General features: G+C 37.4%; 2 protein-coding genes across 4 annotated transcripts in view; both read right to left on the bottom strand.

Moving 5' to 3' along the window:
* LOC135210986 (transmembrane protein 17B-like) overlaps positions 1–26,235 on the bottom strand; it is a 708,558-nt gene that overhangs the window by 381,210 nt on the left and 301,113 nt on the right. The gene's annotated exons all lie outside the window — the stretch shown is intronic.
* Positions 1–26,235, bottom strand: part of LOC135210983 (non-lysosomal glucosylceramidase-like) — a 343,346-nt gene that overhangs the window by 49,905 nt on the left and 267,206 nt on the right. The window contains exons 10-12 of the mRNA XM_064243984.1: positions 23,004–23,248; positions 19,317–19,402; positions 15,537–15,852 (exon numbers count right to left, since the gene is read on the bottom strand). Of these exons, the coding sequence (XP_064100054.1) occupies positions 15,537–15,852; positions 19,317–19,402; positions 23,004–23,248 (647 nt within the window). The remainder of the gene's footprint in view (positions 1–15,536; positions 15,853–19,316; positions 19,403–23,003; positions 23,249–26,235) is intronic.

Raw genomic sequence — 26,235 nt, 5'->3', positions numbered from 1 at the left:
TGTTTTTTAATAAGTTTGGTAAATGGACATTAATAACTGGAAACAACAAATGTGTTGTTCACCGACGAATCCACATTTCATTGTTTGGCAAGAACCTCGACAAAAGTTTGGCGAAGTCCCCGCCACAAGTGCAGTGACAAATTTATTCGTCCTTGTGAAAAGTTCCCCAAAACTTTGATGGTATGGGGTTCTATGGATTATGAGGGAGTTGGGGAATTGTGTATTTTTGATAATAATGAATGAGTGAACCAGCACTTTTATTACGTTGTGCTAAATGAATATTTAGAGGGGAGCTTTGAGAAGACAGGTGCTTCAATTCTTCAGCAAGACGGCGCACGGTGCCACACGATGCCATTGATTAAGAACTGGTCGCAGGATTGTGGTGTGGAGCTTTTAAGTGACTGCCCCCTTAATTCCCCTGATTTTAGTCCCATTGAAAATCTATGGTCGATCATTAAACAACGTTTGCAGAAAGTTGTTCAATATCGACAAACTCAAAGCCGCCCTCACCACTGCTTGGAACAGTATTGAACCGGAGATTTGTCAGCACCTCATTGAAAATGTTCCCTGATGGCTTAAGGCAGCTAAGGAGAACCAAATACTAGAAAACCTAAGGTAAACTGACACACCACTTTAATATCTTAACTAAATTTTTGCAATCGCCTAGGGGTGAAAAGAATTTCAGCACCTACTTTATCAATTGTCTTCAAGATACGGATAATATTTTGAAACTTAAAACTCCCTGGAGGCTTGTAATCAACAGATAAAATATAATACAGAACGTATTCGTGGGGATGCGTACCAGACAACCCCCCCCCCCTCCCCCCCCCCCGCACGAATAGTTGGAACCAGTTTATAGTTGGAACCCCTATAAAAATGCTTAAAACCTCCTATTTTGTTAGTTAAAACTCAAGAAAAACCCACTAAAAATTTTGACACCTGGTTTTTTAATAGTTTTATCACAAAAAGTGCATCTTACAGTGAAATTAATAAAATACACAGGAATTTGTGGATATTTCTCAGAAAAATATTGCAAATAGGCAAATTTTCCGCAAATAATGTGGGAAAATGTCACCAAGAGAAATCCGCGAATGTGTGAGTCCACAAATCCGGAGAACACAAATACAGGGGGTCCACTGAATATTCAGGCAGTCCCCGGTTATCTGGGGTCTCGGTTAATGGCGATCCGGTCTTATGGGCACATGCCTAGCACCAAAAAATGATATTGTTATGATACAATAAAGTTTGTTCATACTTACCTGGCAGATATATATATAGCTGTATTTTCTGAAGTCCGACAGAATTTTAAAAACTTCCGACACACGCAGTGGTCGGCCAGGTGGTTAGTACCCATTCCCGCCGCTGGGAGGCGGGTATCAGGAACCATTCCCATTTTCTATTCATAATTTTTATTTCCACTGTCCCCTGAGGGGAGGTGGGTGGGTACTTGATTATATATATCTGCCAGGTAAGTATGAACAAACTTTATTGTATCATAACAATATCATTTTGTTCATGAAACTTACCTGTCAGATATATATATAGCTGAATCCCACCTTTGGAGGTGGGAAGGGATAGAATAGAAGGATTTTAGGAAACAAATGCATGCAGATGATTTACATCTTGGTTCCACCTGTTAGCATAGCTGGCTTCGTGGTTACTGCCACGTAAGTCTGCTTCTGCTTTACTAGAGTTGCCAGCGAGGTAGAGACCTATAAAGCTGGTGCACTCCAGATGATCTGTCAACGGGGGCGTGATCACAATGTGACTAGACCATATTGACCATACCATGAGGGCTAAGAAGTAAAATAAATATATATAAATATATATATCACCACCTGACCAACCTAGCCAAAGTTAAGGTGTGTTAACTAAGGCTTAAGAGTTAAGAAGTCGCCGTTGTCGGCGACTCAACAACTATATTAAGAGCTCTTCCTAACCATTTTCTACAGGATAGGATGAATGGTACTTCTTGCCCCCAAGATTGTGTCTGCAGACACATATGGCCCTAGCGAGCAGCAGATCTCATATGCCATCTTCACATCTCGCAGGGAGTGTGAAGTGAACACAGAGTTGCTTCGCTAAAACATGGTACTCAGGATGTTGCTGAGTGCCATGCTCTGTTGAAATGCTTCCGAGGCCGCGCCCTCACCTCGTGAGCATTCAGATAAAAAAGATTTTGGCAAATCTTTGTGCAAACCACCAATGAAGGAGCATTTTTGAAAGAACTCCTCAACACTAAAGCCAGGGTGTTCTTCGATATGGGCAAGTCTGGTCTTTTTCGGAACACTGCAGATTGCCCGAATGACTTCGACTTTCTTGAGTTTTAAGTAGATAAAACTTGAGAGACCCGACAGGGCACAGGACTCTCTCTGGCTCCTGCCCACTAACTTGTGCCATCCTTGCTTCCAAGCTCCTGGCCCAAGGAAAAAACGGGTTTCCATTCTTAGGCCACAACGGAAGGCTTAGAGAGCACACCACCTTGTGTTCTCTAAAGCCAAAACTTTTGACGATGGCTTAAAATCTCACTAACCCTCTTTGTCGTATCTAGGGTGGTTAGAAGAAGGCCTTCCTGATCATATGCAAGAAGTTAACAGGTAGGAGAGGTTCGAATGCTTTGACATCAAGAACTTCAGACTACGTCTAAGTTCCATATTGAAAGCTTCAATCAGGTGACCGACCAGTTGACCAGTCAGACGAATCAAGGACAGCAAGGCTGTACCCTGAAGACCATAAGGCACTATTCTTCGCTGAAGGATGAGTGTCTGGACTGCCTGGGCGATTCAATCTAAGCAAACCTTGGGGGTGTATCAACGCAACCCAACGTCGTCAGCGAATCAACTCCTGACTCGAGCTTCTGGTGCCAGGAGAAAGGAGCTAGGAGCAAAAAGGCGATTCAGTCCCGAAGGAAGAATGCCTGACAGTCCAACCTGGTCTCATGTTACACGATCATCGGGGGTGTATAAACGCAACCGACTTCGTCAACAAGAAACTCAGGGCTACTATATGTCGCCTGATCTCGCACGAGTGTCTGACTCCGAGAAAACAGGTGAGACAAAAAGTAGATGGTGAGCGAGATTCGAGATTCCACAGAACTCAAAGATCGTGAAGGGCTTTGTTGTTTGACAGACGCAAATCTCTGAGCCCAAAGGCCGTCAACAACATATTTGCGTATTCTTTAATAGTTGTGACTGCCAGCTTATCCCATTCTTCAGACGGAAATGGAAGACGTTAATCTTATTCCTGTCAACATCTCGATAGCCTGAACGTAGTCAGACTCAGAGCGGAGAGGTTATAGGTACCTTTCGAGTTAGAGTAGACCGACTCTCTCGGAAAAGGTCCTTGGAAAGTGAACTAGGAAGTATGTGACCTCTGTGAATCCAGGACCCTGAAGTCCAACATGTCGCTCCCTGTGACGTCATAAATCCTCTTATTACATTTCCTAAGCGATTGAAAAAGGGGAAAAGAGACTAAACATCCATCCCCATTCAATATCATAGGATGGCGTTTAATGGTACCGATCCCGGATCGAGAATAAGGGAGCAGAGAAGAAGAAGCCTCTTCGTCCTCAACATATCGAAGAGAAGAATGAAAGGGCGTCCCTAAAGTCTCCACAACTCTCAACTTACTTCTAAAGAAAGATTCCACTCGAAAGTCAATAGTTGCTGCCGTCGATCGAGACGATTCGTACGGACTTTTGCAATCCTGTAACGAACCTCTAGAGGATCGTTACATTCTACGCCTGTTGTTATAATAGGCTCTTTCTCGTAAACTCGAACAGGGACCGAGAGAAGATACTTCTTAAGATATGAGAGAGCTGTGGAAAATCAGAGTTGATCTGGACCACTGGTTCCCAAAAACTCGTTTCGAGGACTGGAGGGACTACCGAATCGCTTTTACTTCTTTCAGATTAAGATCCAGGACATCTGAAACCCTATCCAGATGTCCGGCACCTTCTTTCTATCACCTCAGGTGATAGACGCACTGAGAGATGTTCAGAATCATTCCTAGATCTTGAATAATATTTCAGTTTCCCGGTAGGAAAAACTGTGGTCTGAATTGCAGTCTATTCGGGGAAACAAACTTCTTCAGGAAGGAAATGGTCCCCAGCAAGCTCATCCATTCCCTCCCCGAGTATGCTTACTTCCCTAATAAGGCTGCGCTTTGCCTAAGAAGGAGAGCATATAAAAGTGCAATGTTGCAGTAGACTCGTAGTTCTATACCGTGCGGTAACGAGCACCGAAATGATTAAGAGATGACTCTGTTGAACATAGTAAGGCAAAACGAATGCAACGTTTATTCATTCATGTAAGAAATCCCCTCAATCTTAGGCTAAAGTCCGTGATTGTAGGACAGAGATACAGTTAGTCAGTCAATCCCGCAGGAGAGACGTAACCGCCAGCACAGAGATACGGTTAGTCAGTCAATCCCGCAGGAGAGAGACACGTAACCTACAGCGCATGACAGCGGACGATCTGTTACTGGCTCGGTTGGACTGGAGGTCTGGAGGACAGACACAGCAGCAGCCAGCAGCTTACGAACGTCGTCTCTTAACTTATGTCTGGGTTGCCAGCTACCCTATTCTACGAAGAAATAGGTCCGTTATTTTTGAGCAGAAAGACTCTCAAGCTGGTATATTTAAGCGAAACAGAAAACGCTAAATATATAGATGCGTTTGTGTCGTCAGAACACTACCATACAACAGTAAAAGATAAATCGGAAACTCCTGGAAGGCTGCAGGGAGTAACAATTAAATGTCCTTAAAATAGACAATAGACCTCTCGGTTGCCATCCGAAGAGGTAACTACAGCAAGCGTATATGACTTGAACCAACCAGAAATAAAATAACGCAAGGCAAAATATGAAATTATATCACAATAAAGTTTGTTCATACTTACCTGGCAGACATATATATAGCTGAATTCGGAAATACAGCTACATACATATCTGACAGGCAAGTTTCATGAACAAAACTTAAGAGAATCGAAGCAGTTCATTGACGTAGTCTACAAGTCTATTTCTTGTACGAGTCTGCGAATGACGAATGAGAGCTCTTCCGAATCTTGTCAATAAGAGCTTATTCGCTTACGCAATATCAAGTTAATGAGATGTTTGTCAATGAGAACTAACCCATTTACGGGACAAAGAGATATTTTGTCAATGAGAGGATACCCACTTACTTGACAAAACGATAGTATATTGTCAATGGGGGAAAGTCACTGAATTGACAAAACGTAATCCAGGAAGTCGAGCATTTTATTTTTCCGATTCCCGTCTCAAACGAGGAAGGGGCAAGAATCCTGTTAAGAGACTGGGCTTACGGCAGGTAGAACGACGATGTTCAATTCGACAGCGTAGTCCCGACTAGAAACTAACAAAATCTATCATCTGAAAAACCCTTTCAGATGGGCTAAAAAGCTTGCAAAATTATCCTGGGAAGAGGAAGAAACTCTCCAACCAGCTTCCTCTCCCGTATCACAACTAATGCCTGCTAAAGCTTAAAATTTATTGGCAGTATGGCAAAGGAAGTCCTGTCTTGCGCTTTCCTGAAGAGCGTCCTTTTGATGAGTGCCTTTGCAAGAATCCCACTGAACGTTGCCGAGAGTCCTGACGTGCAGGACATCGAGCCTTTACATAACCCTTAACTGCCTTATCGCAAAGTCTTGACTGCGGTAGAGAAACGAGATCTTCAACGAGATCTTCCCTTGAGCTTTCCTTAACTCCATCCACCTTTGCGAAAAGCAATATAATATTGACAGAGACCTCTTGAATTCACGAAACCCGAGGTCTTGCTGGGTTTCGAAGACGAAGTTGTCTGTTCACTTTAAGCTTCCTCCGAAGCACTGCTTACTTCACATTCTTTGCATGTGAGGTATAAGGTATCACCGAAGGTAGAGGTAAAAATTCTTGAGGCCCAAATCGTAAACAAGAGCTTGAAGAGTTCAACAGAAACGTTCAGCCAGGCGACACACCTGGCGTGCGCTGGCGCGCGCGCTTGGCGTCCACTGGCGAGCAGCGAGCACGCTCAGCGTCCACTGGCGCGCGCGGCGCGCGCTCGGTATCCACTGGCGTGCGCTCGGCGTCCACTGGTGCGCGCTTGGCGTGCACCCGCGCGCGCCTGGCGTCCATCTGAACGTCCCGTCCAAGCCGAGCGTCAAAAGAAGCGTGCAGAAAAGCGTCACGCTCCTGACAGGCGTCAAAACAAGCGAGATACATCTCGGAGAGAAATCCGACTGCACGAAACAGTCTCAGGAGAAGGGTTGATCGTGTGAGAATACGAGGGGCGAGGGAACGCCTTCTTATTCTCACAGTAACAAAGCTCGGACGTCCGCTCTCAAAAGCGTCCTGCGACTAAGACTTCTTTTTCATATTTCTCGGTGGAAAGACGTACACGTGATAAGGCGACGTTCGCCTTCTTACTTCTCACTGGAACGCATAACGAGAGAGAGAGAGGACGTGAAGCGTCCTCTTCTATAAAGCTTCTATTTAGAGGGCGCGAGTCCTTCCGAAAGCTCCAACCCCTGCGCGGGGAGGACGCTTCGGAGGACGAGAAGCAATCCTTCAGGATTCGTGCACGTGAACGCACTTAGGCAGTCTGGGGATTTTCATCAGAAACTGCCGAAGGCACGTCAGATCGGTGGGGGTTCCTCGTAACCCTCCTTCGGCTTTCGACATGCTCTCTCCCCGGGTCCTGGGAGTCAAGCAGAGGTCCCGGCCTAGAGGCAAAATAAGGCCGATCTGACGCACCCTCCACTACACAAGGGGCACTGTCATTGCACTTAGCCACTTCACTATTGCTCTCTAAAGCAAGCACTTTCGATTCTAAGATACGAATCGAAAGAGTATTAGAGAAAGGGCAATAACCTCTACAGAAACTGTTTAGGGCCCGAAGGCAACATTACCGGGTTATGAGAAACAATAACAGAAGCAGCACTCTTCACAACAATGAAGGAGAGCGATCACCTCTCGCAGACATATTCATAACCCGTAGGCCATACTACAGGGTTAGGCAAAAAAAAAAATCTACAGGAAGGTTAGCAGGTTCACTACCCTGACTTTTGTTTACTGATTAATTGCGTACATACGAATCATACGTTTTCCTTACGGAATTAGACATGTTTACTGATTAATTGCGTACATACGAATCATACGTCTTCCTTACGGAATTAGACAAAGTCTCACACTCCTTACATGACAAATCTCAACAAAGAAGCAAGACTCATACCCCTCGTGCATACCAAGTGCGGATCTACCGAAGCTTTCGGTAGCCACACCCTATCTTTGCAGACAACACCCTCTGAAACTAGCCTAACTAGATTCAGATATCTTATGCAAAAATGAATCAAATTCAAATCAATTTAAGATAGCGTATGCCTAGCCACGAATCCAAGTAAATCAATTAAAAGATAATTAGGATACTTAGCGGCAATGAAGTTTCCAAAATCTAAGACGGAGGTACTGGAAACAGGTGTTTCCAGCACCGCGACAGAAAAATTATGAATAGAAAATGGGAATGGTTCCTGATACCCGCCTCCCAGCGGCGGGAATGGGTACTAACCACCTGGCCGACCACTGCGTGTGTCGGAAGTTTTTAAAATTCTGTCGGACTTCAGAAAATACAGCTATATATATATCTGACAGGTAAGTTTCATGAACAAAATTGGCGATTTAAGCCACCATAACATAACTAACAGAGGCGCCATTAACCGGTTATTGGCACCGTTAACAGAAACTCAGCGCCACACGCACAATAAATTGCCCAGCTTCAGTTGATGGGGGTTTTTGCTTAACAGCACCCTGCCAAAAATGGAATACCCTCCAATAAACGGGGACTGCCTTAGATGGATATGACATGAGAGACAAAAAGGGAAATATAAAAGATGTTGCTCAATGTGTAAAACCCTGTTGAATTTCCATTGACTAAGGATCAGTAGATCATTGATAAGCTTGCTTAACCCTCTTACGCCGAAGCGGTATAAAAAAAAATTGTCTACCGTGTGCCGGAGGTGTTTCAGAGTGAACGCGGAAGTGGAAAAAATATTTTATTCAAAAAATCACAGCGCGCTTAGTTTTCAAGATTAAGAGTTCATTTTTGGCTCCTTTTTTTGTCATTGCCTGAAGTTTAGTATGCAACCAACAGAAATGAAAAATATTATCATGATCATATATAAACAATGCGATATATGATAGCGCAAAAACGAAATTTCATATATAATTGTATTCAAATCGCGCTGTGCGCAAAACGGTTTAAGGTAACAAGTTACTTTTTTTTTGTTGTAATGTACACTAAATTGCAATCATTTTGGTATATAACACATTGTAAAACGATAAAAGCAACACAGAGAAAATATTATCACAAAATAATGCATGAATTCGTAACGCGCGGACGTAAACAAATATTTTTTTTTCTTCAAAAATTCACCATAAATCTAAATATTGTCCTAGGAGACTTTCCAAATTTCTTTCAAAATATTTGCAAGACAAATGATTAAATATTACTATACTGTAAGAGTATTAGCTTACAATTACAGTTTTCGACCATATCTGATGAGTTGAAGTTGACCGAATGTCGAATTTTTTTATATATATATTTTTTATATGCAATTATTTCGGAAATAAGAAAAGCTACAACCTTCAAATATTTTCCGTTTTATTTTACATGAAATTGCGCACATTTTCATATATAAAACTCTATGAAATGCCTGATATGAAACGGAGCACATATTCCGAGAATGGGACGTACGCATTTCGGAGATTTGTGGCGGAGAATCTGCGCGCGGAGGGAAGGAAAGATTTTTTTTTTAAATTCACCATAAATCTAAATATTTTTCTAGAGACTTCGAATTTGTTTCAAGATGAAGATAAATGACTGAATATTACTAGACTGTAAGAGTTTTAGCTTACAATTGCGTTTTTTCGACCATTTCGGTAGAGTCAAAGTTGACCGATAGTGGTTTTTTTTCTATTTATTGTGATTTATATGCAAATATTTCAAAAATGAGAAAAGCTACAACCTTCAATTATTTTCTGTTGTATTCTACATGAAATCGCGCACATTTTCATATATAAAACTTTATGTAACAGCTAATTTAAAAGGGTGCAAACATTACCACAATCGCACCTATGATTTTTTCGGAAGAGTTACCGCGCGGACGTAAAGAAAATGTTATTTTTTTCATAAATTCACCATAAATCGAAATATTGTGCTAAAAGACTTCCAATTTGTTGCAAAATGAAGTTAAATGCTTGAATATCACTAGAATATAAGCGTTTTAGCTTACAATTGCGTTTTTCGACCATTTCGGTAGTGTCAAAGTTGACCGAAGGTTGAAATTTTGGCAATTATCGTTATTTATATGAAAATATTTCAAAACTGATAAAAGCTACAACCATGGGTTGTTTTTAGTTGTATTGTGCATGAAATTGCACACATTTCAATATATAAAACTTTATATAACAGCTAATTTTAAAATGGTGCAAACATTACCACAATCGCATGTATGATTTTTTTCGGAAGAGTTACCGCGCGGACGTAAGGAAAAAGTTTTTTCATAAATTCACCATAAATCGAAATATTGTGCTAGACTTCCAATTAGTTGCAAAATTAAGGTAAATGATTGAATATTACTAAAATATAAGAGTTTTAGCTTACAATTGCGTTTTTCGACCATTTCGGTAGAGTCAAAGTTGACCGATAGTGGTTTTTTTTCTATTTATCGTGATTTATATGCAAATATTTCAAAAATGAGAAAAGCTACAACCTTCAATTATTTTTTGTTGTATTCTACATGAAATCGCGCACATTTTCATATATAAAACTTTATGTAACGGCTAATTTAAAATGGTGCAAACATTACCACAATCGCACCTATGATTTTTTCGGAAGAGTTACCGCGCGGACGTAAAGAAAATGTTATTTTTTTCATAAATTCACCATAAATCGAAATATTGTGCTAAGAGACTTCCAATTTGTTGCAAAATGAAGGTAAATGCTTGAATATTACTAGAATATAAGCGTTTTAGCTTACGATTGCGTTTTTCGACCATTTCGGTAGTCAAAGTTGACCGAAGGTTGAAATTTTGGCAATTATCGTCATTTATATGAAAATATCTCAAAACTGATAAAAGCTTCAACCATGGGTTGTTTTTAGTTGTATTGTGCATGAAATTGCGCACATTTCCATATATAAAACTTTATATAACGGCTAATTTTAAAATGGTGCAAACATTACCACAATCGCATGTATGATTTTTTTCGGAAGAGTTACCGCGCGGACGTAAGGAAAAAGTTTTTTCATAAATTCACCATAAATCAAAATATTGTGCTAGAGACTTCCAATTAGTTGCAAAATTAAGGTAAATGATTGAATATTACTAAAATATAAGAGTTTTAGCTTACAATTGCGTTTTTCGACCATTTCGGTAGAGTCAAAGTTGACCGAAGGTTGAAATTTTGGCAATTATCGTTATCAATATGAAAATATCTCAAAACTGATAAAAGCTACAATCATGAGTATTTTATTGTTGTATTCTACATAAAAATGTGCACATTTCCATATATAATACTTCATGTAACGGCTAATTTACAATGGTACAAAAATTATGTCAAAGTGACGAAATAATTTCTGAGATGTGTCACAGATACTTTTTAGTGTGGCAAGAAAGAAATTCGCGCTTGCGCGCCTGCATAACGATTGTAAACAAAACAACACCTTGATCTGTGAACTCTCAGCATCCCCCAAGGTGCGTGATTCAAAAGTTTTAGGCTGGTAGGCCTATAAGTATTTTTCCGCGAATTTAAAAAAAAAACTTTTGTAAGTCGACGTAAAATACGTCCAGTCGGCACACGAGAGACAAAAAATGTCGACGTAAAATACGTCCAGTCGGCAGTAAAGGGTTATTATAGGCAGTTATAAACATTTTTTAAAGGGGATGGTTAACTATCTGCAGATTTAAGATACGTGTCTGCAGCATGTGTGTGTCTTTGTCTGGTACACATCCCCATGCGAATACAGGAGGTCAACAGTATGTATATCTAAGTAAAATAAGAATTATTTAAAACATTTTTTAATATTTTAGTCAAATATCAATTCCACAATGTTTAGGCAAGAGTGACTTCCCTAATGATTCAACATTACAAATTTTTGTTTCATATCTCAAGAAATGCCATGCAATTTTGCAACTCTTTCTTCTTTCTCACCATTACCCCTACATTTACGGGTCAGTTGCCTGATGCGCCTTTTCCACGACCTTCCATCAGAGGCATCATCCCCCCCACCAAACCTCTGTTCTCCATATCTTCCTTCATTTTGTCTCGCCATCTGATTCTCTGTCTCCTTCTTGATCTTCTTCCCCTAACAGATTCCTCCCAAGCCATCTTTAGTCCCTCACCATCCATCCTCAACACAAGCCCATACCATCTTAATTATGACTCTATTATCACCTCTCTAATCTTGACTAAGCCTGCCCTTATTTTGCCATTTTTCAGCTCTCAAGCAGTAATATTCCCATAATCAACCTCTGCATTTCTTCTTAAGAGCCCATGTTTCTGCTCCATACATTAATACTGGTCTTATCACTGTGCAACAGATCTTAACTTATAGCTTGATTGGCAATTTCTTATCACATACTACTCCAGCAACTTCTTTTCACTTCCCCTACGCTGCTTTTATCCCAGTCAACTTTAGCCTCACATCCTCCCTCTTGGCTTAATGTAGATCCTAAGTATCTAAACTTTTCCGCCTGTTTAATCGACCCTCTTCTTTCTAGTATTACTATTCAGTCTCTATCTTCCCAACTGCTCACCAAACCCTCAGTTTTATTCACATTCACCTTTGAGCTACCCTCTCTAAAGACTCCTGCCACTCTTCAACCCTTCTCTGTAGGTTTTCTCATTTTCAGCAGTACGTGCGTATTACCAGATCATCGGCGTACAACTCCCACAGCTCTTTATTCCTGATCTCTTCACTTAACACATCTATGACCAGCACAAACAAAAATGGGCTTAATGTTCACCACCAGTGTAATCCAACACTAACTTTATAGTGTTCTGCAAAGGTCCAGAACATGATCCAAGTCTTGAGTCAGCTGGTGATGTACCAAGGCAGGATTAATCAAGCTGAAACTAAGTTGAACACTTTCATGAAAAACTGAAAAGCTGTAGACAGTGCAAAGCTGAGAGCCTTTAACTGGAAGGCCACCTTTTCACAAACAAAATGTACATATTTCTGAAATTGGCCACAAACATGCCCACAGCCCTTAGAGCTATGTGCCTTCTTATTCTTCATAAAAGAATAAAACAGCAACTGGCACAGTATGAAACAATATAAAATACAATCAAGCAGAAAAACAATGTCAACTGAGCTGCTTCTATTCAAGGGCAAGGTGAGAGCAGTAGCACATCACAAAACACTGAACAAAGATAATGATGCCTTTAGATGCTACAAGGTTTTTTGGTAGTCCCACTCACTAAAAAGCACCATCATATGGCTTACCTTGTAAAAGGCATCAGTTTGTATTTCCAGTAATATGAATAGTCTAAAATGATTTATGAAACATATATAAAATAAATAATTCACAATAATAACCTTAATGACTAGTTCTGTTCATAAATTATGAATACAAAACTTTTCTCAAAATGCAACTGCCTGTGGTTCCAAATTTCATTTGGATGAAAACAGTAATTGCTAATAATGCTGATAGCCTTGGAATGCATAGTAACATCTTTTAATTTACTAATAAGTTTCTATAATACCATAGTCAATTCAAAAATACATATGAAAAGAATAAAGGCTATAAATTCCTCAAGCAGGCCGACCACAACATTTATTAACCCTCTTACGCCGAAGCCCTAAAAATCAAAACCTCTCCTGTATGCCGGCGCCGGTTTGGAGTGAGCGTGGAACCGGAAAAAATAATTTTTTCAAAAAATCACAGCGCGCTTAGTTTTGAAGATTAAGAGTTCATTTTTGGCTCATTTTTTTTCATTGCCTGAAGTTTAGTATGCAATCATCAGAAATGAAAAATAATATCATTATCATATGTAAATAATGCGATATATGGTAACGAAAAAAAAAAAATTCATAGATAATTGTATTCAAATCACGCTGTGCAAAAAACGGTCAAAGCTAACGAGTTACTTTTTTTTCGTTGTATTGTACACTAAATTGCAATCTTTTTGATATATAATACATAGTAAAACAATAAAACCAACACCGGAAAAATATTATCACAAAATGATGTACGAATTCGTAACGCACGGACGTAAAAAAATGTTATTTTCAAAAATTCACCGTAATTCTAAATAATGTTCTAGAGACTTCCAATTTGTTTCAAAATTAAGACAAATGATTGAATATTACGATACTGTAAGAGTTTTAGATTAGAATTGCAGATTTCGACCATTTTGGACGAGTTAAATTTGACCGAATGTCGAAATTTTAATATATATATTTTTTTATATGCACATATTTCGAAGATGGAAAAAGCTACAACCTTCAATTATTTTTTATTGTATTCTTCATGAAATTGCGCACATTTTGATATATGAAACTCTATAAAAAGGCTAATATGAAAAGGAGCAAATATTAGGATAATGCAATGTACGTATTTCGGAGACTTGCGGCCGCGAATCGGCACGCGGAGTGAAGGTAAATATATTTTTCAAAAATTCACCATAAATCACAATATTGTTTTAGAGACTTCAAATTTGTTTCAAAATGAAGAAAAATGACGGAATATTACTAGGCTGTAAGAGTTTTAGCTTACAATTGCGTTTTTCAACTATTTCGGTAGAGTCAAATTTGACCGAACGTGGTTTTTTTTTCTATTTATCGTGATTTATATGCAAATATTTCGAAAAAAGAGAAAAGCTACAACCTTCAATCATTTTTAGTTGTATTCTACATGAAATTGCACACATTTTCATATATAAAACTTTATGTAACAGCTAATTTTAAATGGTGCAAACATTTCGACAATCGCACAAAAAAATTCTGATTCTTTCGGAAGAGTTACCACAACGCGTCAGAACGTAAATGTTTTTTTTTTTCATAAATTTCCCCATAAATCGCAATATATTGTGCTACGAAGACTTCCAAGTCGTTGCAAAATGAGGTAAACATGATTGAATATTACTAGAATATAAGAGTTTTAGCTTACAATTGCGTTTTTCGACCATTTCGGTAGAGTCAAAGTTGACCGAAAGTTGAAATTTTTGCACTTAACGTTATTTATATGAAAAATATTTCAAAACTGATAAAAGCTACAACCATGGGTTGTTTTTTGTTGTATTGTGCATGAAATTGCGCACATTTCCATATATAAAACTTTATGTAACGGCAAATTTAAAAGGGTGCAAACATGAGGACAATCGCACGAAAAAATTTATCGGAAGAGTTATCGCACGAATCGCACGAACGTAAGGAAAAAGTTTTTTCATAAATTCACCATAAATCGAAATATTGTGCTAGAGACGTCCAATTTGTTGCAAAATGAAGGCAAATGATTGAATATTACTATAATATAAGAATTTTAGCTTACAATTGCGTTTCTCGACCATTTCTGTAGAGTCAAAGTTGACCGAAGGTTGAAATTTTTGCACTTATTGTTATTTATATGAAAATATTTCAAAATTGATAAAAGCTACAATCATGAGTATTTTTTTGTTGTATTTTACATGAAATTGCGCACATTTTCATATATAATACTTCATGTAAAGGATAATTTAAAATGGTGCAAAAATTATGTCAAAGTGACGAAATAATTTCCGAGATGTGTCACTGATACTTTTTAGTGCGATAAGAAAGAAATTCACGCTTGCGCCTGCGTAGCGATTGTAAACAAAACAACGCCTTGATCCGTGAACTCCCAGCATCCCCCAAGGCGCGTGATACAAAAGTTTTCGGCTGGTAGGCCTATAAGTATTTTTCCGCGAATTTTTAAAAAAACTTTTTTGAGCTGACGTATGATACGTCCAATCGGCATACGGGAGACATTTTGACTCGACGTTTAATACGTCCAATCGGCGTAAGAGGGTTAAGTGGTATCATCCATGTATAAGAAAGTTGCCAGATAGTGTTTTACTGGCTGTTGTCTAAGTGTTAGCGGTGTTGCAGAACTTTTTTTTGAGTGACTGTACTTTTGAAAAAAGATTACATCTTAAAATATAGTAATAACAGAGATTCCATGGCAGAGAAAGTACCAGATGATATGGTATGAAGAACATGAAGGCCAGCAATATATATGAGAAAAGAACTTGAGAGATCTAAGACACTTTATTCTTCATTAAAAGTCTTGAATAATTAGAAATTCCAGTCTTCAATTATGGGTATATTCAATGCCATTTCTTCAATGTAGACTACATCAGTATACTTATAATTGTCTATACTAATAATGCAACATATTTATCAGTTATGATTATGGCTGAAAATGTAACTATACATTACAATATAATTTTGAAATGATTAACCATGCAGTAGTGCTTATTCAGTCTCAGTTACTAAACAACTCACTCATTTACATTGTGTATTACTTACCATTCCAGAGCTTATCTTGTAGGGTTACTTTAGCTTTTGCAAGAGCCTCAGCAAATTTTTTCTCCTCCACTTCATCTTTTAATTCTGCAGCTATTTCTACCATCACAGCCAAAGCAGCTACCCATAATGAGCAGCAATATGCAGATGGTCCATGCATAATCCATGAGTCATAAGTTTGATCTGCTTGACCATCATTTTCAATCAGACCGTCACCATCTCTATCGTACGTGAAACACCGATCCATTACTGCACGGCAAATTGGCCACATATGAACAAGGTAGTCGTGATCTTGAAAAAACATGTAATCTCTGTAAACCTGAAAATATACAATACATTAACACTAAACTCATATTAATATTACAAATGTAATTATTTCCTAAGATTTCATAGCAAAATTAAAACTACTATTCAGTACTATTATCCCACTACCGAATTGTATAGTGGACACCCCATATTCATGGGGGAATGCGTACCAGACTCCCTCATTAATAGCTAAAATTCGCAAATACCTAAGACCCCTCTAAAAAATGCTTAGAACTGCCTATTCAGCTGGTTCAAACACAAGAAAAACCCTCTATATATGCGCATACCTGAATATCTTAATATAGTTTTATCACAGAAAGTGCATTTAGTCATGAAGCTGATATAAAAATACAGTAATTAGTGAATACGTATTTCTCACTGAAAATACAGCAAATAGGCATTGTAGAGTTGAGGGGGTCTAACTGATTCAATAATAATAGTGGTTGCAAACAAATCTTTCAGAACTTTAGATCAGATCAAATGCCAGCCATGTTCTAGAGAACTAAACTCCAGATTTGTCAAGGAAGCTCATTGTACTATAGCTTTATTCCTTGGACTGAAGGAAAGTTGAATACAATACTTGACCATTTGATCCAAAACGCAGTATTAACAACACCTCTCCTCCCTCATTAAGCAGCATAACAACAACAAACCAGATTAGTCAAGTTGTCAGACAATCATGCAGGAACCCAATATAAATATATTCTGTCTGTATATAAATTTTGATTTCATTACTTTACCTCTTGACAAAGAGGGCAGTACTCCTCATAAAGCTTATGATTTTTAGTGAATCTTCACCAATACATCAAAGTTTACATTCAAGGAAGAGGGTCTTACTTTATCCTCAAAATGCCAATTTTTAAAAGTAATTTATATTTTTCCTTGGTATACTGGCCATATACTACTGACTAAAAACTGATGTTACCACTGTTCTGACCCGTATTCAGAATGGAATACAGAAAGCTATGGCTTGCTTACCCAGGAAATATACAAATTACAGTACTTTAACAATTTTGCATGTGTTACCCTAAAATGCAAGTCCTTTTAAGAAAAATCGGATTACTGTATAATAAATTTAGGCACTTATACAGGATTAAAAATGAATTGTCTAACAACACAAACATTCATTTGACTAATTTTACCTTTGGTCAAACAATCTTGGATTGCTAACTATTCACGAAACAGTGGTTCTACACCTACTTATGCAACATAATAAAGCTGTCCATGCTCACTGATTTACATTTTTTCTTTGACAGGTTATATAAAAGCTTAAGACACATTCTATTTTATCTTTTATAGAGCAACAATAGGTCAATCATTTTTACAGGGATTTTCTATAACACCTTAGGTGACTGTGTTCTCCAAATGCAGTCTCCATGAGAATTTCTCAAACTTTATTTGAGATCAGTCTTCCTGTACTGCAACGCACGTTAATCAATAACCTGCAAAACAAGGTACATAAAATGATATACCTGGTTATGCAATATATAACTGAAAACATGCCTTACAACTATCATCAATTTTCAAGAATGATCAAATGAAGAATATGCATTTCTGCAATGGAATTTATAATTGATATGTTCATGAATGCTTTAAAATACCATTTTATCTTGGCATATCATTACAGTATTGAGCATAAGAAAGCAGAGGAGCAAATACACAATTCACACTTACCTAACACTGCTGATCAGTAGGTACTGCTTGCTGGACCTTTTTGCGACCCGGTTCAAAATGAAACTGGAGATATTCTGTTCGGTGGTCCCAAATCCTCTGATGTTAGAGGAGGATGCGTTCCAACATCCCTGGGACAACCTGGAGGTGCATGCCTTTCCTACTTTTTGTTTGATCCATAAAGTCCTAAACAGGTTGATAAATTTGCAGAATCTCAGGATGACTTTGGTAGCCCCTCTGTGGCCGCAGGCGGAATGGTTTCCGGATCTACTGTCGTTGTTGTCGGAGGTACCGAGGGAGATTCCCCCCTGGTGGCATCTTCTGTGTCAGTCACACGTAGAAAGGTTCCACCAGTCAGTAGAATCTGTCTCTTCACGGTTGGAGGCTATCAATATCTCCTCCGAGCAAGAAGCTTTTCTCAGAGGACGGCAGGGCATATGTCCAGCAGTCTCAGAAGGTACACCTCTGCAGTTTACCAAGGCAAATGGGCAATTTACTGTGACTGGTGTCGTAAACGGGGTTTTCCTCCACTCAGAACCTCTATTCAGCACATAGCAGACTTTTTGACCTTCCTCAGAGATGAGAAAGGTTTGTCTGTTTCCACCATTAGAGGCTACAGGGCGGCCCTGAGTTTAGTGTTACATCTAAGAGGTATCAACATCTCCTCATCTTGGGAACTTTCCTTGCTAGTTAAGGGGTTTGAGCAGTCGTGTTCTCCTAGAGAGCTTAAGCCCCCGCGTCGGATGTTTCCTTGGTCTTGAGAAGTTTCACTAAAGCTCCGTATGAGCCTTTGTGTCATTTGCCAGACAGAAACTTGACACTCAAAATGGCCTTGGCATCTTTGAAGAGAGTAGGGGAGCTGCACGGTCTGAGCTATGATGTGAAGCACACGAGGGGTTGGGGGTCAGTGTCCTTCAAATTTGTCCCTGAATTTGTGGCTAAGACCTAGAATCCCTCAGTGCATGATGATAGGTTCGCCTCCTTTTCCATTCCATCACTGGATGACTTTGTGGGCGGTGATTCTCAAGAGCTTTTGCTATGTCCTGTCAGGGCTCTGCATTGCTACTTTAAAAGGACACGGCACCTTAGCCCCGGTTGTCGTAGGCTTTTTGTTAGCACGGGGGTGTACGAAGAGAGTGAGTCCAAGAATACAATCTCTTTTTGGATACGGGAAGCCATCACACAGGCGTATTTGACTCTTGACGTTAGAGCACATGACGTTAGGGGTATTGGTCTCTCTCTGGCTTTCAAGAAGAACTTAGCTGTTCATAGCGTGCTGAGCGCTGGTACTAGGTTACGCCAGTCCACGTTCACCTCCTTCTATCTTTAAGATGTTGCCCACAGGTCTATAGACACGTTCTCCCTGGGTCCAGTGGGGGCTGCCCAACAGATTGTGTAACTTATCATTGCCCTTAACAAGGCACATTTGTATCTTACCTAAGATGATTGTGTGGATGAGAGAATGGGTGAGTTGGCTGGTCTCTTTCTTTCTCTTGTACCTTTCTTCGAGTAAGGTAGTCATACTGATAGTTTGGTTGCTTGGTACGCAAATAACCAACCCTCTATTTGGCAGCATATATTCCGTTCCTTAGCAAGAGGGAGTAAGGAGTGGCAATGAACCCTGGTGCATTGGTTTGTTGTTAGTCAAAATTTCTCTTTAGTTCCTTATACAATGATTCACCCCATATATCACTGTACGTAACTCAGTGGCTGAGTTGTTGGATATTACTGTATCTAGCTTCTCATGGGCATCAGTCCCTATCCGGTAAAGAAAAATGTAAAACTTAAAACAGATTTACGTCTTACCTGCAGCACAAACTTGAGATTCAGATCCTTCCAGAAACTGATGTCATGAATTTGGTATGCATTCACTCGAACAAATGGCTCATCCTCTGGAATTATAAAAATAGAATAAAAGTAAAAGCTACCTATCAAAATCACTTTACTACACCCAATTCCTCAAGTCATTCAAGAACTAATTTCTAATAATAAGCTTCCAAGTTTTAGTCATATAAGAAAAACATGAGTCATTCAAGAACTAATTTCTAATAATAAACTTCCAAGTTTTAGTCATATAAGAAAAACATAATACAACTGATAGGTTTCAGATCAGCAAGGAATATTCATGAGACCAAGAATGCAACAAAAGGCAGAGATGAGAATGGTAAGAATAAACTTGATTTAAAATGACAATTTCAATAAACCTCAAATCATTTACATGTAACAAGTCTTAAGATTTACTTCTAAGTAGTACTATCAACTACATGTAAATATATATAACTTTATAACTATGAACATAAAAAACCAAAGGCCATGATATTTCAAATATAATTTGTTGCACTGCCTGTAATCCTTATGTGATGAAAATTTACACATCAAGCTATTGCACTATATCACTTAATTGTTCAAATACGTACAATAGAAGTTTGCATCTCCATGGAAAGCAAATCATCTGGGTTTTATTTGAATAAAATGCTATCAAAATGTCTGCAAGTAGTTCCCTATACTTTTATCATCATGTACAGTATCAGCAATTAGGTACACTCCAATTTCATTTGCTAAAAGCCAGACGAGCCATACAATGCATTAGAGGGTGAAACACAAAAGAGCAAGTGAAAACCTAGCAGGTAGTGAAGCAGGAAAGTTATTCTTTCAATATGGAGGAAGTAAGAAAGATAAAATGGTAAAGGAACAAAGTAAAAATTAAAATAATAGAACAAAAGTACAGTGGTACCTCGACATACGAAAGGCTCAACTTACTAAAAACTCGAGGTATGAAAGCAAATACGAAGATTTTTTTGGCTCTACATACGAAAATAGTTCAAGTTACAAAAGGTTGTTGCTGTAAAGTCCCGAGCTTCGCCCGGACCACCGAGAACAATTTTAAAACTCCCGCGCCGCCAACTGAGTAAACTCGCCACCATCCTCCCACTCTCCCACTGGTTCCTGATGCTAGTCACCCCATAAGATCCTGCTCTCCTATTGGTCAGCATCTACCCCTTGTGCTCTATGTATTCTATTGGTAAAAGGATGCTGTAAATTGAAAAACTTATTCATGCAATACATTTAATAAAAAAATAAACATTAGGTAAAGATAGAATAAAGAATGGAAATGAATGGTTATCATACTGTTTGGTAGTTTCAGTAGTTGAAGAGAGATAATGAAAATTTATGGCTTACTGTGTGCTGGGAAAAGTGATTGCTTGGCGATCGTTCGATACTCATAAGTGCCAGAAGTTTGGAAGCTTTTTTTTTTGTTTGATTGTTTATTATAGTTAATGGTTACTTAATAATTATTTGAAATGAGTACATGCAATACATTTAATAAGAATTCTTCTTTTGTTTTAATATTACATATATGTTTCATTATAGCTGTCAGTAACTCGGTATCTCCATTAGGTAAAGATAGAATAAAGAATAGAAATGAGTGGTTATTATACTGTTTGGTAGTTTCATTAGTTGAAGAGAGATACTAATGAAAATTTATGGCTTACTGTGTCCTAGGAAAAGTGATTGCTTGGCATTCGTTCGGTACTCGTAAGAGCTGAATGTAAACAAATGATTGGAAGGTTTTTTTGTTTGTTTGTGTATTATAGTTAATGATTAATTAATAATTATTTGAAATGAGTACATACTGATTATTTATACATTTTATTGGCATATTCTAAGCTTTTAGCTTCTTAGGTTTAGATGTCAGAATCATAGACTAGGCTACAGTAGCAACTGCTAACATTGGCTAGGCTTATTGCTAAGGAACATATGCTAAAGTCCTGATATATGCAGTAAAAATGGGGTTGAACATTACATGCAGTTGAATATTACTCCAGTATGTACAGTATTTTGCCTTTTTGGAGTCATATTTCTTCCGTCGGATCGGTGTTGTAACCCTAGAACATGGGTTGTAGGCCTGGAAATATAATTTACTGTAGTGTTTTTGTAGGGCTTGGAACGGATTAGGCATTTTACATGTAAAATGCGGTTCATGGTAAGAAGGCCGCCTTGGAACGGATTAATTTCGTATCTTGATGTACCACTGTATATCGAAAGATTATTAGATTCTGTCACAGAAGCGATTCTTAAGGGGCGTTCTGACGCCATAAGGCCCTATTATAAAGTAAATGTTTCATTATACCTTATGACTGAAGGGATTCGCTTACAATTTTAACCATTCATTATACAACTAATACCAAAAAAATACAGGCAGGGAAATAAAGATACTGTATTTGACCTTTAAATTTATAAATTTTGCAACTGGAAAAATAATTCTGAAACTTTGAAATTAATATGGCAAAAAAAGTTGCACTCAAAAATAATTTTCCACACGAACTCAAAAATAATTTTCCACTCTTGTAATTATAGATACTATATAGTTATTAATTAGGCTGTAAAAGTTTCACTGAAATTGGTTTATTTTTTAAAAAATAAGTCAAAATACAACAGCAAAAGAAAAAATGATCACTTAATAGAACTGTGCTCCTCTTGATTTACATTACCTAAAATTTGTATTTTTGGGGAGTGCCAACACCACAAGGCTCCATTATAAAGTAAATGACTTTCTACCTAATGGTTGAAGGTTCCTTCCTTCTAATTTTTACCGCTTATTCTACAAATAATACTGAATAAACACAAGCCTTGTTTCGGCAACTTTTCAGGAAACAGCAAAAGATCAATAATTTTGGATTTAAAAACAATAAACAATAAAAAATATCTGGTTTCCTGGAGTCAGTTAATGCTTTGGTATCATTATAAGCCATTTTCTCTAACACTAGAGAAAATGGGATGTTTCAATGGTAATCCATTACTTTTGAATAAATTTTGTGCATGTTTGTTTTTCATGCATTTTTTCTGCATTTTGTCATTCATATTGCCATAAAAGTAATGAACAAATTGTCCATGAAACCATCTAAACATTTCTTATAAAAATAACATTTCAAGATATGTTTATGTACACGTGAAACAGTCCAAAATCGTTTAGCTGTATCTCAAACTTAATATCATTCATAGACTTACATTTTTTACACTCTTGTCATTCCAGTGTAATTCAAGCAATGAACAAAATTGTCCATGAGCCAATCTAAACTCTTTTTTAGCAAAATCATTTCAAGATATGTTTATTTACATATAAAACAGACCAAAACAATGAATAACTTACTTGATCCTATCCTGAATTATCAATACAGACTTTTTTACAAGTCTTTTTCACAATTTGTGGTTCACAGTGCCATACAAGCAATGAACAAAACTGTCAATAAACCTATCATAAAATTTTGTATCATTATTGTTTCAGAATATGGTCATTAGACAAAACACTTGACAACTGTCTATAATTAAAATTCGACAATTCCTCGAAATTTGGCGGTCAGCACGCCCTTTAAAGGCATCAAGCAATATCAATTTCAGTAAAAACTAGATATAAATTGTATTTAAAACTTAAATCTTATGACAGACAATGGTTCCAAAACAAATGCAAGAAAACTTAATTGATATCAATACCTGGATCTCCAATATCATGTGGCACTGCATTTGCTAATTTCCTCACCCCTTTGTTACCTCTAAAGAGGTGAGTGCGGGGAGTAAGGTCTGCTGAAGTAGTCCAGTGTGCCACATCATACTGCAAGGATTTTTGTAACTCAGGCCACAACATTACCAGGGCCCATGATGCATAGAAGTGTACATCATAAGTATTATACATCCGATACTCATGACTTTCAAGATAAGCAAATCGACCAAACTCAGTCCTGAAAAGTACAATGTCAATAAAAAAAAAAAAAATAATCACTATGCCATGTTCTATGAAAAATTAAATTTTCTTAACCAGTAGGTTATAAGCAGCAGTTTGAGCCATCTTGACTTTAACCCTTTAACGCCGAAGGGGTATAAAAAATCGTCTCCCGTATGCCGGCGGGGTCTGGGAGTGAGCGCCGAAGCGGAAATTTTTTTTTTTTCAAAAAATCATAGCGCGCTTAGTTTTCAAGATTAAGAGTTCATTTTTGGCTCCTTTTTTGTCATTGCGTGAAGTTTAGTATGCAACCATCAGAAATGAAAAAGAATATCATTATCATATATAAATAATGGGATATATGATAGAGTGAAAAAAATTTCATATATAATTATATTCAAATCGCGCTGTAAGCAAAACGGTTAAAGCTAATGAGTTCATTTTTTTCTGTTGTATTGTACACTAAATTGTGATCATTTTGGTATATAACATTTTGTAAAACAATCAAGGCAACACAGAGAAAACATTATCACAAAATGATGCATGAATTCGTAATGCGCAGACGTAAAACAAAGCTGTTTTCAAAAATTCACCATAAATTGAAATATTGTGCTAGAGACTTCCTGTTTGTTGCAAAATGAAGGTAATTGATTGAATATTACTAGACTGTAAGTGTTGTAGCTTACAATTGCAGTTTTCGACCATTTCGGTTGAGTTAAAGTTGACCGAAGGATGAATTTTTTCTATTTATCGTTATTTACATGAATATATTTCAAAACTGATAAAAGCTACAACCATAGGTTGTTTTTGGTTGTATTCTACATAAAATTGCGCACATTTTCATATATAATACTCCATGTAACGGCTAATTTAAAATGGTGCAAACATTACGACAATCGTACGAAAAATTTAAGATTTTTTCGGAAGAGTTACAGCGCGGACGTAAGGAAAAAGTTTATTTCATAAATTCACCATAAATCGAAATATTGTGCTAGAGACTTCCAATTTGTTGCAAATTATGGTAAATGACTGAATATTACTAAAATGTTATAGTTTTAGCTTACAATTGCCTTTTTCGACCATTTCGGTAGAGTCAAAGTTGAACGAAGGTTGAAATTTTGGCACATTGTTATTTATATGAAAATATTTCAAAACTGATAAAAGCTACAACCATGTTTTTAGTTGTATTCTACATGAAATTGGGCACATTTTCATATATAAAACTTTATGTAACGGCTAACTTAAAATGGTGCAAAAATTACGACAATCAGACAAAAAAATTTCAGATTTTTTTGGAAGAGTTACCATGCGGACGTAAGGAAAATGTTTTTTTTTTATAAATTCACCATAAATCGAAATATTGTGCTAGAGACTTCCAATTTGTTGCAAAATAAAGGTAAATGATTGAATATTACTAGAATATAAGAGTTTTAGCTTACAATTGCATTTTTTTACCATTTCAGTCGAGTCAAAGTTGACCGAAGGTTGATATTTTGGCACTTATCGTTATTTATATGAAAATATTTCAAAACTGATAAAAGCTACAACCATGGGTTTTTTGAGTTGTATTCTACATTAAATTGCGCAAATTTCCATATATAAAACTTTATGTAACAGCTAATTGAAACTGGTGCAAACATTACGACAATCGGACGAAAAAATTTATGATTTTTTCGGAAGAGTTACCACGCAGATGTAAGGAAAAAGTTTTTTCATAAATTCACCATAAATCGAAATATTGTGCTAGAGACTTCCAATTTGTTGCAAAATGAAGGTAAATGATTGAATATTATTGGAATATAAGAGTTTTAGCTTACAATTGCGTTTTTTGACCATTTCGGTAGTCAAAATTGACTGAAGGTTGAAATTTTGGCACTTATCATTATTTATATGAAAATATTTCAAAACTGATAAAAGCTACAACCATGAGTTGTTTTTTGTTGTATTCTACATGAAATTGCACACATTTTCATTTATAATACTCCATGTGACGGATAATATAAAATGGTGCAAAAATTATGTCAAAGTGACGAAATAATTTCTGAGATGTGTCGCTAATACTTTTTAGTGTGATAAGAAAGAAATTCGCGCTTGCGGTAACGATTGTGAACAAAACAACGCCTTGATCCGTGAGCTCCCAGCATCCCCCAAGGCGCAATTAAAAAGTTTTCGCCTAGTAGGCTATAACTATTTTTCCGCAAATTTGTAAAAAAACTTTTTCTTTTTTATATCGACGTACCATACGTCGAATCGGCACCCAACAGACAATTTATAATGACGTTTAATACGTCCAATCGGCGTTAAAGGGTTAAGACATCATCTGCACAGCATTTTTATCAGCATCCCAAAGAAAGGAGTTACAGATTAAAAACCAGAACTTTAATTTCTGTAAAAAATAAAAAAATCTTTGGAAAAGATGTGTTTTTCCTGAATAATTACATACTCCATAGGTTAAAAAAAATATAAATTTTTCATACAAACCCATTATGTATTATGATTAGCTTTTTATTAGGAGCCAAATGACTCTCAGATGCTTCAGCTCAGGTTAAAGAGGAAAGCAGCCTTCAACCAGCAGTTTTGTGGGCCTGCAGGCAAACCCTTCGGTCTGAGACATCTAATTTCCTCATTCCTTATTTGGTCAATGACATTTGAAAAGACAGTCGGGTTAGGAGCAATAGGTCCTACATACATAATGGGTTTGAATGAAAAATTGAATTAAAGTTCTAAAAAGTATCCTTGTTCATTTCAAACCAATTACTTATAATTAGCCCAAAACCCATTTAGGTAGGATGGATTAACCCTTAAGAGCTATGCTAAAATAAATATGTGCACCATCCCAGACCAGGCAAACTTTGAAGTTGGCCAATTTAAGAAAAACACATAATTGGAAAGAGGAGGATATGGAAATACACAGGTGTATGAAAAAAAAATTCTCAAAAATTCTCCCTTCCTTCCACAAGAAGTTGAAAAAGGCCATATACAAACAACCCCTTGTGGGGGCCCTTT

The sequence above is a fragment of the Macrobrachium nipponense genome, chromosome 4 (assembly GCF_015104395.2).
Source record: "Macrobrachium nipponense isolate FS-2020 chromosome 4, ASM1510439v2, whole genome shotgun sequence".
NCBI lineage: Eukaryota > Metazoa > Arthropoda > Malacostraca > Decapoda > Palaemonidae > Macrobrachium > Macrobrachium nipponense.
The sequence above is the reverse complement of the archived record's forward strand: the minus strand, read 5'-3'. Positions and strand labels throughout refer to the sequence as shown.